The following is a 15,579-nucleotide window of genomic DNA, read 5'->3' as shown; positions in this document are numbered from 1 at the left end:
CGATAGGAAACAGCAGTTTGCAAACCAAATAACCCGCTGTTGTCATAGCAACAAGAACACAGAAAGCAAGTAAGAGAAAGAAGTGTTTATGTTATAGTTAACACGACTAACACGACCGTACTTAACTTGTGCAGTAAAAAAAATAGTAAACTATGATATTTAAAACGGTTAAAATTGGTTTATGATTATGCTTAGAGGTATCTGAAAGCCATGCTGAAATCCTCTATGCTAAACCGCTAAACTCACTCAAACGATGTCATCATCATCAATGCCTCTTCCCTCAAAGGAGGCGTTGTCATCATCAATTTGACAAAAACGAGAGCGTCGTCCAGTGGCGGTAGGTGTTAAATCTGTACGTGTACGAAGCATTTTCTGGCACTGTTATCCTGTGATGTCTAAGGAAGAAATGACAACAGACCACGGCCTGGTGGCTAGAGCGACCGCTCTGGAGCAAGAAGTGCAGAAACTGCGGCAAACGCCCGCACCGATGCCGCCGGACGCCGATTACGACAGCCGCTTTTTGAATGTATACCGGGAACTGACCGTGGGCAGAGTTCCCAACGCCATACCAAAACCGCTGCTGAAGGACAAGATCCTGCAGAGTTTGAGAAATGAACAGGAAAGCCTGGAACGCACTCTCGCTGTGTACACCTGCCGCGTTAAAGCCGCCGAGGAGGAGATCGCCGACTTGGAGGACCACAGTAAAGTCGTTGCTGGTGCAAAAAACGGAGCGTCGCCCGTACCGAGTGACTACCGCGCAGTGAAAACGTAAGCCCTATGTTTAATGTGTGCCTTGGCAGCCTGCCGTATGAAATGGGAGGCTGTGCTGCTGGCAGCGGCTGCTGCATTTTGGCGAGGCCGAAATGTAAGGATACCCGGATACTGCCATTTCAATGAACGTTAGGTGGCAGAAACTAATACTGGTGTCACACGACCGTTTTCGATCGCGATTGGCTCCCAGCCTCAGCTTGCGCCAAGGAGCCAATCGCGACAGAGAAATTCGATCCGGGTTGGGCTCGATCGCGATCAAATGTGCGCTGCGACTCTCGTGTATCCCCGAGCCCTGTGTTGTATCGCCTCCCGTAGCCCATCAGGTGGCTGGGTAGTGATATGTTGTTTTTGATAGTTTTTCATAGTTAATTCTTGTTCCAAATAAAAATCGGACAACGATCAAGTCAGTAGGGAAACTTCGGTCATCCCTGACCGAATGTTTTGACAAGGCGACAGTCCCTTTGGTGTTGGCTGTGGGTTTAAGCGTTTCTTATTCGCCCACTGTTGGTCTGATTGAAGTCGCTCCAAACATGTATTTCGATGTTGAATCTATTCAACACAACAAAATATTACATAGCAAGCCTGTCACGGTCATTTGAGAGGCATGGGATCAAGCAAGCTAAATGGACTTTTGAAAAAAAGCATGCACTGGAGTGCTAGTTGTTGCAACTTTCCGAGTCTGCTACACAATGCCTAATTGTCTTGTCATGGTTTTAGTATTTGCAAATTTAAAATTTAAGGCCCTAATATAAAACCATATTTTACTTTGTTCTGTGCCGAGACAGCGAGAAAAATCTTTGGATATGTAGCAATAGCTTAAATTTGGAGGAGGAACACACACATGGTAGTGTACTAAGAACCAAGTTCTATTTTCAGTGGCAAATCTACAGATGTGACCTTTTGGGCGATGTCTGCAGATTTGTAAGATGTCTGTCTCATTTGGGCAAACTAAAAACGAAAGCTGACCAGTTAGCCATGTTTCAAGTTGTGTTGCAATCTTTTTTGTCACTTGCTGTCCGTGTCTGCCAACCATGTTAAGTGCATAAAGTGTTAACATGTAAAGGAACTGTGAACGTAGGATTGCACAGCACTACATTGTTTGAAGAGAACAAAAATGTGTAAAAGTCCCTCAGCTCTAAGGGTCTTGAAATCTTGCACAAACACAGCAGGTGCAGTGAACATGCCATTGACTGGTGTCTGTTCCACCTGTTGTGATTTCCAGGCTGACCAGCACGCGGAAAAAACAAATCTCCGAGTACCTCCACAAATTCTACCTGAAGCCACATGAGATTGCACACACTGCTGCACACAACTATCTCGCGCTGAACGAGATTTTGGACAGGCTACTGGACGCCAGCGCCAATCCACCAGAGGCACGATACATCAGGGTGGGACCGGAGTTTTGGCCGCCACATGTACAAGTGCTTCTGCATATGAACTTGGTTGAGCGGGACCCTGACAGGAGTGACCATATCAGGTTGCAGGACTGCGGCTGAGCTTTGCCGCTAAAAGTGACTGTCCCCACAAAAGTGTTATCGGCTTTGTAATCCTTTGTTGTCAGTGTGGGATTATGTAGCGACTAACAGCATATGACGACGTATGCCTCAGTGGAAATATATGTGCTTCTTGAAAACAAGCATCATGCAGGCAGCGGCTGTGAATATCGCAAGATTTCTTTTAGTGCTAGTTACCTTTGCAATAGCATAACAGAAGGTCATCATGTTGTGCATGAAATAAATTCGCTGACTCTATTGCTGACACTTTCTTACCTAGCTTCCAGCTGAAGTGGTTGCTAATCACGTGGTCTGTACGCTGTGCGATATCCTTGTGCAATAGTTCACATAGTTTTCACTGCTTTCAAGGCTGTTCAACATTAAAGGGGCACTTAAACACTTTTCTAGCTAATCATAGAATGATCTCACTTGCCAATGTCGTGCTGCAAAAATTTTTGGAATCCTCCAACTGTAAGTGGCGTTATTGCACTGATACCGGGCTTTCTTTCTGTCTTCGTCTCCGCTAAATTAAGTTAAATTATGGGGTTTTATGTGCCAAAACCACTTTCTGATTATGAGGCACGCCGTAGTGGAGGATTCTGGAAATTTTGACCACCTGGGGTTCTTTAACGTGCACCTAAATCTAAGCACCACAGGTGTTTTCGCATTTCGCCCCCTTCGAAATGCGGCCGCCGTGGCCGGGATTCGATCCCGCACCCTCGTACTCAGCAGCCCAACACCATAGCCACTGAGCAACCACGGCGGGTTTCGTCGCTGCTAGCGCGCTGGAAACTAGACAGAGGAGAAGACAAGAGGGCAAAGCCCCGGCCAGAAGTTGAACGTCGTGGTGGTGAAAGGGCTTGTTTGACAGCAGTGGTAGACTACACTACGCGCTAGCAAAACACGCCGATCCTGACTGAATTGATAAGCGGAAAGCTTGGATAGCTTGGAATACATCCATCCCCGCTTTTAGAACAAGCTCACGCTGTTTGGACGTAGCTTATACCTCTGTCACATGAGCATGCAAAAACTCTTTTACGTAAGTGGTCTTTTACCAACTTGAAAGACTTTTAATGAAGAGGCATTGCACATCAGACACATGGCACCGACAATATCTTTTGAGTGTTTCCTTCTGGACACGCTACCGAAAGCGTGGCGCTGGCATTCAAAACAAAACCGGGCAAATTAAAGTGATCCATCTTGAAATATAAGTGAAAAGTTGTTGTATTGCACATTTTTCAAATAAGCTTAACAATGCCAGATTAGGAAACATTATAGCAAAGCTTTATTCTCATACTTTGCAGGACTTGCAAAGTGCACAAGTTGTCTGGCAACGTTGGGCTTCTTTTATCGCGTTGGCCGCAGTGTTCCCGCCACAGGGTGCTTTTTGCGTGCGCCCCGGGCTGTTTTGTCAGCGGCGTTGGCCATCGATACTCGCGATGCTGTGCGCGATTTTCCACGTCTGCGCGGTGCATGTCTGTAAGCATCATCACATGACACCCACAACCCGTTCGACCTGTTTACCAGAGTACAGTAGAAAATGAGCATTACTGGGTTTACTGCACCTTCTGCGAGGCATAGAATAATTTTTTGCGATGAGCCTAGGCGACAGAAAAATACGCATTTGCGTATCTTTTAAAAAATACATAATAATTGCTTGCACCTACTGGTTTCCAGGCTACTCCTTTTCGGCCGTAAAAGAGATTGACGAACTCAGTTTCCAGAAAAGACCGCTTCTGAAATAGACCCTGTCGTGTGTCTGTGGGTGAAACTCATTTTCGGGAAAAGCCTTTTTGTTAAGACTTTCGAGTGCCCGTGTAACAAGGGTATTAATCAGCTCCAAAAGCACATTTTTTACATGATCTCTGAAGCTGTGCCCAAAGCTTTTTGTCATCCACTTAGTTACCATATACGATATCTACCGAAACAGGTTTGGTAAGCCGCACCGGCATCATACACATTCATTGCAAACACGGAGGCAGCTGAGGCAAGCAATGGATGCGTCACCAAGTGATCGAACATGGCGGCACTCACGTGTCCACCACGAAAAGGGTCGATAACCAATGACAATACTAACACACAGCGCTGGTTTTATTTAATAAATAAGAAGCTGTTAAATGTTTCCAGCCTGGTGCCTGTGTTGAAGTGTCTTGTGCTGTGCATGTGAAAGCACAAGATAGTGCCTTGGCACAGAAAGCTGTCTCCCCGACATGCCGCATGATATTTTCAATTGCGTCTACATTGCAGAATATAGAGTTGACGATTGCCACTCATATGTTTTGCATGCTGTCACTTCGAGAAGTGTCTCGGAACACCATGCTCCCCTGAAAGGTTTTGTAAAGATCTCAAAGCAAGAAAAATAAAAAGGTGCAACAAGCACGTGTCTTGGCTCAACTATTTGTTGTCGTCACATTGCTGGTGCGAGATGGCGATTATCAAAAGTGCAGAGCTTTAAGTGTGTGGCATAATTGTTACAATGCTGACCCCCCAGATTATGCTTAGGACCGAAAATCTCGTGTTAAACTCGGCAAACAATAATGCACACCTTACACATGAAGGCGTGTCAATAAATCTGAACAATCGCTTCATCGACGTGATAAAATTGTCTTTTAACTAAAATCGCCACTTCACTTGAGCAGCTTAACATGCACTGAAAACATTGCGGAGGCAAAGTTTTCTTTTGCAATAATTAAACTCAAAAGTTTGAGCTGCTATTGTGAGTCAACTGTTACGCATGTGGTGCCTCGGGATGCAATGAATGAAATTGCAGCTGTGAAGATATAGTGGCAACTACACTAGTAGTAATAATCTTGGCACATGTGCGGTCTTGACAGTTGTGTATTGCATGCTAGCATCCTGGAAGTTGCTGAGACGCACTGACACCCATTAGTAGTTACAGCCACATGCAAAACAATTTTCACAGTGAGAGTATGGAAGCAAGGTAAATATACCTGGTAGCAAAGCTTCCATAGAAGCCCATATGTTCAAGACATGGCGGTTCGTGGGACTTAGCGGCGGTTCATGGGGCTTAGCAACATCGGTACGAGGAGGGAACAATTCCAGTGGGAGAAAAAAACAATGTGACGCCATATACGTTAAAAACAAGTGACGTCATTTTGTTCTCAAAGTTGCAAAATTTGTTTTGGTGGTCTGCCACTTAGAGCTGTATATTTAAATGCCCCGCCATTAGACTTAATGGGTGTTTCGAGCTTTCAGTGCAGAAAGCGATGCAAACAAAGGTAAACCGTGTGGCTGTTGAAGTCGCACCCCTTAACAGAACATACTTTCTTGGGTGGCCGACGAAAGCTTTAGGTGTGGAGTGCTGGTTCTATTGTCGGACACCAAACACGTTGGCCTGCGCAGTTGCACGAAAACAATTAAAGTAAGCAATTATTTGGCGGTCGCAACTCATCACTTCTGACTGAACAGGTTGAGAAACTATGAAGCTACCCGCGTCACCAAAGTAAGACAAACGTCGACAAGCAAAAGAGTGCCACGTGTTAGGGGGGCGTATTGTAACAGGTGAACTACACGAGCGCGCATTTCTGAGCACTTGAAGAGCTACAATGCTTCGCAAGTGATAGCGGCGACAACACCCCCTGTGGCGATGGGCGCTGTAAAAAGGTATTTATTGATAATGATAAAATAAAATAGAGTTGTCTTTTTTTGCTCGTCATGCATATATAAAATTGATAAATTTTATTTTCGTTCAGTGAATCTAACTGCGTCTCACTTTAATTAAAAAAAAAGAAAAAGAAAGACGCTTTCTTCTTTCCCAGTGTTTGTTCCCTCCAAACATAGTTGCGCTTCAATTGCTGCTCCCATAACCACCCTTGCTGATGTCAGTGACAATTTGTTCTGAACCACTTTTGGCCCGAAGCTTCGTGACCTATTTGGATTGACCTTGATGGAAGTCTGGCAACTTTTGGCAACGTCTCTGGCAACTTTTGATCTTCAGTAATGAGTCTGACGACTTCAATGGAGACAGCATTCAATGACCTGCTCAAGCTCCTTGTGTGACACTAGTATGAAGATAATAAAGCAAAAGAGACTGAGTAGCATTGAAGGAATAAATTTATGTAGAGATTTATATTATTATATATATATATATATATACACAAGAAAAATTTGTCAACTATTTTTACAATTTGTGGGGTCGGCAAGCATCCCCCTCACATCTTCAGTGAAGAGAGTTGTTCGCAAGAGAATTGTGCTTCACCACGAGCATGCAGACAGGTCCAGTGGCGTGACGTCGTGGCACGTGCATGCGTCTGGCACTGAACCGCTCACAGTCCGTTGCGAAACGGCACAGAAAATTTTTTTTGCTGCACAGTCTCAACACATCCCCACTTCCATGATGGCCTCTGCTTGTCTCGTAGTTGCACAAGGTGACCCCTGAAAGGCAAGTGCAAAGACAGCCTTCAGTGAAATACAAGTATTGAGCAGTGCAAGTCTTGCAGAACTGTAATCCATCCTCCTAAAAGTAAGCTAAAGTGGGCCACTAAGCACTCACCAGAATAACTAAATTACACTTCCAGAATGCCAAAGAGCAGACTCTTAACTCTGAGTGCGTGCTTGGTACGCCCAGAGAAGACAGAAAAATTCGTGGTTACTGCACTAGCTTCTTGTGGTTTGGTATAACTGCTTACTGCTGAAAAGAATACACTGCATTCCAATTGAACCAAATACTTAACCTAGGAGTACTTGGTTGGGCTTTAGATGAACTTTGACCACTTTGGGTTCTTTGATGTGTACCTAAAGCATGGCACACGAGCTTCTTGCATTTGTCTTCACTGGAATGCAGCCGTAGCAGTTGGGAACCGAACGTGTAATCTTGTGCTTAGCAACTGAATGCCATAGCCAACCTGGTGTGGTGGCTATGACATTGTGCTGTTCAGAAAAGGGCCAGTTGGCTCGATCCCGGCCACAGCGGCTGCATTCTAACGGAGGTCGAATGCAAAAACGCTCGTACACCAAGCTTCTTAAGGTGTGCGATAAGGAACCCAAAATGGTAAAATGTAATCCGGAGTCCCCCGCCCCTTTGGCATCCAGCATAACCTCGCTCTGCAGCTTCACAACATTAAGCCCCGCACCACAGAAATGAGCCACCACGGCAGGTGTTACAGTGGTCGAACCTGGTGCTACCACCTTTCTGGGGGCAGTCAGTCACTCTGCTAAATGAGCTTAACCAAGCAACCAGCAGATGACAGGGCAAATACTTCATAGCCTGCTATCTACTCTCTGGCAGATGCTAACATTCATCTTTACTGGTATGGAATACAGTGACCTGTGTTCTCATTCCAACAACTAAAAGAGATGCTGTGCTTTATGCTTCTCTGTTATCGCTGAAGGTTTGCAGCAAGATTACTTTCTTGGTTTGCAACATGCAATAAAACACATGGCATCAATGCTTGCCTGGTTTGTCAACGACTTTTCACTGACAAGCTGCGAAGTCTGCCTGAGTCTCTGCAGCAGCTCAATCCTCTGACAGTGAGGTGCACCTACGATGGTGATTTAAGACTTTTCTTTATCATTCATTCCAAGTGTTCTAGCTGACAGCACGCAAAAACACACCAGAAAGAGTGATACTACTCCAAAGTTTAAGTGAAAGCCGAACAGTGCTAAACACACAATCTTCTTTTAAAGGAGTACTAAAATATTCTTTACTCTTCTTTTTTTTGTGCTAAGTAAAGATCCTAGACCTATAAACCCTAGAAACAGTACTGCCAACCCTCACAGCACCCCAAATAATTAATGTAATAGCTCTTCTACGTCCAGTTTCGATTTTGTTTGCCAGGAGGTGACTGGTGTTGTGATGTTGTGATGCAGAAGGTAGTCACGTGGGAACCAGACATTCCGACGTTTTGACGCTCGCTCTGGCTCGCATGGTCACCTGCTATTGCTCCTACATCATACGTGCTACGAGGACCTGCACAGCAGGTGAGTGACTGAGCTGGAGCAAGTCTCAAAACATTGTGGTGCCCGGTCCCCACATGACAACCCTGTGACATCATGAAGTCAAAACACCAGTCACCTCCAGCAAACAAAATTAAAACTGGCCGTAGAAGAGATATTACATTAATTATTTGGGGTGCTCTGAGGGTTGGCAGCACTTCTTCTAGGGTGTAGAGGGCTAGGCGAGAGAGAGAGAGAGCAATAAAACATCTTTATAGAAAAGTCCCTGCTGGGTTTGAAAGGGGAACGGAGGGGCCAGGAGGCTAGTCCCATAAGGCTCCCCTTTCTGTCTGACGCTGGCCAGGCCTTGAACTGCAGAGGCATCCTCCGCCAGCCCGACAGCTCAGAGCTGGTCTGGGCATTCACTGAGCAGTATAGCTTCCCACAGCTCAGGGGTTCTTATTTTAGCGTTGTGGTTTAGGTTGTGTCTGATATTGTTTGGAGCTGATGGGCATGGCCATATAATAGTGTGTTTTAGTTTTCCGTCTTTACGGTCTGCTCCGCTTTGAGTTGCCGCGCTAAGCCATAGCGGAGTGGCAGGCGATTTTCATGTTTTAGTTATGCATTTAGCGCAGCGGAGCGGACCTTTCATAGTTGCAGTGCCCTCTGGCCAAATTCAGGGTTATGAAACAAAATAAGAACACCCATTGATCACTTTTATAAAGTAAAACGTATATATATAACTTATTTGTTCATGAAGTATCTAGATGTGTACTTGTAACATGTTACCAGTCCATTTTATTCAGTGAAAAATAAACCGCCGTCTTGGGGAACGCCACATGATAGCCAGCGAGCTTGCATTGCGCATCCAATCCAATCCATTCTGATGTCAACGTGCCACACAGTGCGCACTGCATCCTGCCACACTGCGGGATTTTCAAATGGGTCAGTACTTGCAACTTCCTTTAGCAAAACTAAATCTTCATCTATGCGAAATCGCTTTTGTGGCTTCCGCTGCACAGACGAACATGAAGGCGTGGTTGAAGTGCATGACATGGTTGTGAACCTATCACTGGAGGAAGCCATCTTGGAAAGAGCGAGGCGAGCGGAGCGCCAATCTAAAACACTCTATTGTGACGAAGGTCTGCACGTGGTGTATTGCATGTCTTAGTGTGATAAATGGGCTTCCGAGTGTATTTGGTGCATGAGTAGTGGTGTAGGGAAGGTGCTTGTTTGTAGAAGTCTCCATGTAGTTGCTTGACGTTTGTTTAATGATTTGTCAAGAGGAGGGTATTTGTAGTGAGCATTTTGATAGTATTTGAGGATTTCTCCGTAAGTGGTCATTCGATGTCCCATTTGTCTGTATCGGGAAACTTCTTTCTTGATCTGGTTTTGGTTCCGGGAGCGTAGTTCTGTTCAGATCTCTTCGGGAATTTGTTGTCTGGGGCCTTCAGTTAGCGCAAGGAAATGAAGAGTAAAGAAGATCATGTCAGTGATCCTTTAAACTCATTTGAATAAAATAAAACTAAATTATGAGGTTTTACGCGCCAGAACCACAATCTGATTATGAAGCACGCTGTAGTGGGGGACTCTGGAAATTGGGACCACCTGGGGATCCTTAATGTGCACTTAAATCTAAGTACACGGGTGTTTTTGCATTTCGCCCCCATTGAAATGCGGCCACCGTGGCTGGGATTCGATCCCGCGACCTCCTGCTTAGCAGCCCAACACCATAGCCTCTAAGCAACCGCGGCGGGTCTTGTCTTAATACAAACGCATTTCACTCTATATTGGGATTTTCAGTACACGTACCTCAGAGGGCGTGCCCTATGCTTGTTCCGCTGCCTCTGTGACTGGCATGGCACAGGGGAGCTCCCCCGTTGATGGCAGTGGCTGTGCCTGCGTGTCCGCTGTCGAGCCAACGATGACGGGTTGCAGGGGAGGGGGCAGGCATGCCTCCATGGTATCGGGAGACATGGGGTCACCAGAGGCCAGTAGCACTCGCTGCACATCCTGCACATTTTTCCAAAGAGGAGGAAAAGCCTGGTCACACACTATCCTCCAGAAGTTGGCAAAACCCCTTCCGCAGTTTGCACTGAGCTTGTCTTAGTTTCCCACTATTATACCTGCAACTCTTTTGATGTGCACAGTTGGTGTCAAAAGTATGCCAGATGCAGGTTACGCGTTAAAGGTAGAATTTCAGCCCAGCTATAGCTTGGAACCAGTAAGGAAGCACAACAGTATGTAGGTCAGGTACACTGGTACAGGCAGCAGCAAATCTGAAATCCTGGATAAATGTCCAGGCTTGGCAAATATGTATAAAGGGACATTGCACTAGCACATAAAAAAGGACGTGGACTTGTACATGAAAAAAAAAGACACACCGAACGCTAGACATCAACTGGCTTTATTCTCAGGAGGACGCAAACATACAGGCAAAAATACGCATGCTATATGATCAATCCCTGAAGCGCATGTGCAACGGCACCCTATTGTGCAAGAATTTTATTTCTTTTGCCGTCAAAGATAAGTAACTGGTTTGCTGACGCAGGCCGGTTTTTTCCCGATGAATAAGGAATGCATTCATTCTCACATTGAAAGTGCTGTGAGAATGAATGCATACCGCTCTTTGATAAGACTAAAGTGATTACTTCTAGCACAGATCAGAGAAAGCGTGAAATACTCGAGGCCTGTCAGATGAGAACTATATTTTTCTTGATTATAGACATGGCCTGCAAGCAATCTGTTTGTAAAGGTAAATTGCTATGCTTTGTTTGTGCTTTCCACCATAGTGTAATTGTATAAATATCTTGAAGAATCAAGTGGGCTTTTAAAATGCTGTTGATGGCAAAACCGGGGAAAGCAGACTGTTTGTCAGGAGATGGATTTGACCAGTGCCTCTTTCTCAAAATTCATCCATGATGCAAATGAAGTCGACTCTCAGATTAATTCAACAGCACACTCTGGCAAGCCCTCTAATACAGCTCGCTTCAACAGTTCTCTCATTAAGGTTGCCTTGACATAAGCATAGCAGAGACAGGGAGTTGCCTCTTTCTCAAAATTCATCCATGATGCAAATGAAGTCGACCCTCAGATTAATTCAACAGCACACTCTGGCAAGCCCTCTAATACAGCTCGCTTCAACAATTCTCTCATTAAGGTTGCCTTGACATAAGCATAGCAGAGACACGGTGTTGAATACAGGCAACAAGGTGCCCTGTGGGACACACAAAACTTGCTGCGAGCATGGCAAGAACGGTTCGCTGAAAACAACCCGTGCAGCACTTGTTGCACCTCTGCTGACATTGAACACGGCCAGCGCATACCTCAAGGGGCGGAACGCTAGATGATCGTTCAGCGGATGAGGCTGGCACCAGCGGTGCAGGTGGAGGGGTGTCCAACTGTAGCAGCAGGCTGTCGCCGTCGTCCAGCTCTCGGAGGACCACATTGCGGAGGAAGGCAGGTACGAACCGCACATCGAGGTCAGCGGGCACCTTGTACGAGCAGGGAGCCATTGGCGCTTGCGAGAGGGCCTGTTCCACCTCGCGAGACACATTCTCCTGCGTGGTGGACAACGACAGTGGCCAGAGTTGTGAGCAGCACTAAAATAAGTAGCATGCGGTAAACTGGCTGGTCATTCTGCACACAACCGTCATTAGCACTTGCAGTAATGCATTCCTTCAAGAAAACCGAGTTTTAACTAGACCAATATCAGAATGCGCAGAATAAGCATGCATGCAGAACAACTCTCATGACCAGGTTGAGCAAATTCACTTATTTCAGTTGTATGTGTACTCTCTTCTGATGACTTTTGGTTTGCACATTGGGCTTCACGTTTAGATGCCTGCATGTTGACCAGCACAGGAGGTGTTTAATTACACCTGTGAGTCAGGTTGGTGCAAATGAGTGAACAGCCAATCACATAATTTCAACTGACAAAAGTTGGAAAAAACAAACAAAAAAGAAAGTATTCTTTGGAAACATCACATAAGCAGTATGCAACAGAGGACAGGGAATGGTTTTCTTTGTTGTAATAAAGAATTATCATAGCAATGTTATACTTAAGATATATAACCGGATGTACCTAACCATACAATCCGGTAACAGTTCTTTTAAAGTGTACTGGCAACAGACAACATTCCCGTCACAGGACCCACAATGCTGTGATTATGTTGTGTGGCATTACTATAATATCAAAGGAATACCAACAACATGATTATGTTTTGCAACTTGAAGCTATGAAAGCAGACTGAAGAGTGAGTATGAAGGCATGCACTCTGTGACAGGTTAAGACGTTTGCACGCTGCAAAGTGATAATACACTGCAGCAAGATATTTCCAAAGCAGAGATAAAGCTGACAATACACAGAAGGAGTCAAAGTAAAAATGCCTCCCAGCCTTGCCTTCTATGCGGATTAGCTGTTGGCTTCCAGGTGCGTGTCATAACACAAGGCAAAGCAAAAGCAAGCACAAGGCAAGCTGCACAAAGGATAGAAATGTGCCTTCACAATCGTTGTTGCCTCTATACCTTCCAACGCTGCTGTTTCAACGAATGCAAGGTCAATACAGCTAGCTAGCATCAAGCAGTGCCAAAAACAACAAATTTCAAGTCCAGAGCAACAGTGTGATTATGGGTTCCTCCGAGTGACTGACAAGGTACTCACCCGAAATTCGTTGATGCGGCCGCGGAGCAGCTTTGTGCCCTCAGCGAGGCGTTCTTGCCGCTGCCGCATGTCGGAGAGCAGGGCCAGGTTGGAGTACATGAGGCGCAAGCCCTCACTGGCCCCCTGGTCATAGCCACCGGGAGGAACTGCCTCGCCGGTCACATAGCGTTCAAACTCCTCTGCAGGCAGGTTCAGGGACTCGGCCGTCAGGTTCTCAATGAAGGACACCGCGCAGCACTGGTTGCGGCAGAAAGATGAACAGGCAAAATGAGAGGGTCGTGAAAGCACCATGCAGACAGGCTGACCATTTACGCTGTAAGTGTAATGATAGTGTGAAAGTATTATGATGCCTTCCACGTGCTCTTCAGCACTAGTAAAAATTTCACTCCTTTCTTCCAGCGCACTCTATCATGAGGTCTACAATGCATGACTACAACTTAAAATTGTCTATTTCAGACAAACTCGTATGGCTTTTTCTTAAGTAGAAATCCCTATTGGCGTCAACAAAACATTTACCTAAGAGGGTGCAAAGAACACACTACAAGTGCAATGACTGTACCTAATGACCTACTGGTGCTCAGTGATTAACACTTCAAGATGGTCGACTTGACACAATGTGGTTTGATATTACTGCAGATAATGGGTCCCATACATCAGAAAGACTTACAACTGCCTGCCTGCACTGTGTCACAAATCCCCTCCCAATGACAGCAATGTTATACATTTTCAAGAGCACGAACCAAGCATTGTGTTTCAAGGAAACTATTCCATTTCATTATAGCGGCACTGTTAAAATGTGCAGCTGGTTTGACAGCTTGCTGGCGACGTCAACGAAAAGGCCCATGCAACTGCAGGCAGAATGACGAGCCCCAGCATGTCACCTAATTGATGGCATACAGAGCCACTGAGTTGTTCCATAGAAATGCATGTTAATTTGGCCCATAAAGTTGGACAGTGGACAGCATGACCTCACAGCAATGACGCCACAAAGCGAACTGCCTGCACTAGTGGATGAGTTGCTCAGATGTTGCAGCACTGACATCAATGTCACAGGAACATAAATCCTCGAGCCTGGTGATTCTTATGGCATTATGATGCCAAAGTGCCCGTGGGCTAGTCAATGCACTAAAAGTTAATCTTGAGCAAACATTTCGGGTAATTTCGAGCAAACATTCCTGCCAGGTTAATGAACAACGTATATATACAGTTCAATTCCTACCACCTTGTGCGTGGTCCAGTTCAAACAAACATAACGTAATCAACACGAACAAAAAAGTGCAGGGAAACAACTGTGGAGGCATCACGGAACACTTCAAAGATTCTCACCAGGTTGGTGAAATAGTAGCCGGCCTCCCCGCTGAGCAGCCGGCTGGGGGCGCTGAACCGGGTCACATACTTGATGTTGGAGTGGAGCAACGGAGGGTTGGCACGCAGAACCACATACACCATGGCAGGCAGGAACTCGTCAGCCGAGGCCGGCCGGGGGCCCTGGGGCCCCATGCGCAACGCCTCAAACAGCTGCTGACTGCAACGCACTACACAGGCCAGCTTCTCACGGGGGCTGTGGCGAGAGTCCAGCTCAATCATGTGCGTGATCGCACGGTCGACAACATCACGCACAGGTGGCTGCCGGTCGTCCAGCTCCAGCTCGAGGTGCCGTGCTGCCACCCAACTCAGCGATCGGATGCGGCGCTGGATTGCCAGGTCCTTCTCCTCATCGGCTGTAGAGATGAACTCAAAGATGGACTTGTATGTCAGACTCATCAGGTAGTTCTCCGTCAAGTCCATGAGGCGCTCCACCTGGTCGGGCTCCAGACCTACATGCAAGGTTGACTCGATCAGCAGCAAATACCTTGGAGCAGGGATGTGTTTTTTTTAGCTCTTTCGTCTTTTTTTTGTGCACCCAGCATCCCCTTGATTTGAGCAACTTAATCCTACTTTAGTATGTAGCCAATGCTAAGCTACCATTTTGTTCATCTGCAACAGTGTAGTTAGTTGTGAGGTCAAGGTCATTTGTATGTGATAAGATGCATACAAATAAGTTCACTGTTTTCCCCTTCATTTGCTTGTCACATACTTGGCTAGACATACTGTATGCAACGTGATGCGTGCAGACTTTGTTAAACAACAACTGCTAAGCAAAGTTGCCTCGTTTATACATGTAAAAAAAAAAGAAACTGGCACTCAATGAAATTAAGATCAGAAAACAACAAAATTATTGAATTGCAGGTGTGACTTTGCCAGCATTTATCTGATACCAAACATGCCTCCATAATTATTTTACAATCTCTTATGTCCACTGCAGCATGTGTGGTATGCTCAGAAATGCTCTGTGTTTCTAAGAGGCCAAGGAAACAGCATTTCAGCACTCCTCTTAAGCCCTCTTAAGTGTCATACTATCACTAAAAAAGGGAATGCACTGCTGACACCCATCTGTTTCTAGACTGTTGCTTGCACCACAATATAAGTGCAAGGAACAACACTTTCCAACAAAGCTTGCCCATGCAATTTTGTTATGGCTTCTGCACAGACGAAGACACCTCGTGATGAACATACATATTTCTTCTTCTTAGTTGACGCGTCATTCAGTACACTGCTGGGAGATAATAACAATAATAAAAAAACTAACAAGAACTTCAGAAGCAGAAGGGTATGGTGCCAGATTGCACATTGATACGATCGGGGTACCAGGCACATCTATTCTGGACAGAAGCAGCAGTAATGCATAAGCTTCCGCAAGGTGTTCGTGTTCATCGT

At 45.7% G+C, this 15,579-nt stretch overlaps 2 protein-coding genes across 7 annotated transcripts in view; one reads left to right on the top strand and one right to left on the bottom strand.

Annotated features, from left to right (window-relative positions):
- Positions 1-277: 277 nt before the first annotated feature.
- On the top strand, positions 278-2,522 carry LOC142576236 (uncharacterized). Its single transcript, XM_075686270.1, has 2 exons — positions 278-768; positions 1,994-2,522. The coding sequence occupies exons 1-2, from the start codon at positions 392-394 to the stop codon at positions 2,265-2,267; spliced, it is 651 nt and encodes a 216-aa protein (XP_075542385.1). The 5' UTR covers positions 278-391; the 3' UTR covers positions 2,268-2,522.
- Positions 2,523-6,320: 3,798 nt separating this feature from the next.
- Rabex-5 (Rabaptin-5-associated exchange factor for Rab5) overlaps positions 6,321-15,579 on the bottom strand; it is a 39,450-nt gene continuing 30,191 nt past the window's right edge. For 5 of the 6 annotated variants that reach the window (XM_075686252.1, XM_075686256.1, XM_075686253.1 and 2 more), the window contains 5 exons: positions 14,149-14,639; positions 12,823-13,059; positions 11,486-11,719; positions 9,972-10,172; positions 6,321-6,659 (listed from right to left, as the gene is read on the bottom strand). In XM_075686252.1, coding sequence (XP_075542367.1) covers positions 9,987-10,172; positions 11,486-11,719; positions 12,823-13,059; positions 14,149-14,639 — 1,148 coding nt within the window. In that variant the 3' untranslated portion in view covers positions 6,321-6,659; positions 9,972-9,986. Of the gene's footprint in view, positions 6,660-7,679; positions 7,766-9,971; positions 10,173-11,485; positions 11,720-12,822; positions 13,060-14,148; positions 14,640-15,579 lie in introns of all 6 variants that reach the window. The other variant, XR_012826806.1, reaches the window with a different exon arrangement.

Source organism: Dermacentor variabilis, chromosome 3 (genome assembly GCF_050947875.1).
Source record: "Dermacentor variabilis isolate Ectoservices chromosome 3, ASM5094787v1, whole genome shotgun sequence".
In the NCBI taxonomy this organism is placed as follows: Eukaryota; Metazoa; Arthropoda; class Arachnida; order Ixodida; family Ixodidae; genus Dermacentor; species Dermacentor variabilis.
Note: the sequence above shows the minus strand (reverse complement) of the source record. Positions and strands in the feature narration are given on the sequence as shown.

Coding starts and splice junctions, on each gene's coding strand:
- LOC142576236 (XM_075686270.1), top strand. CDS start 392: ATGTCTAAGGAAGAAATGACAACAGACCACGGCCTGGTGGCTAGAGCG. Junction 769..1,993: donor GACTACCGCGCAGTGAAAAC/GTAAGCCCTATG, acceptor TGTGATTTCCAG/GCTGACCAGCACGCGGAAAA.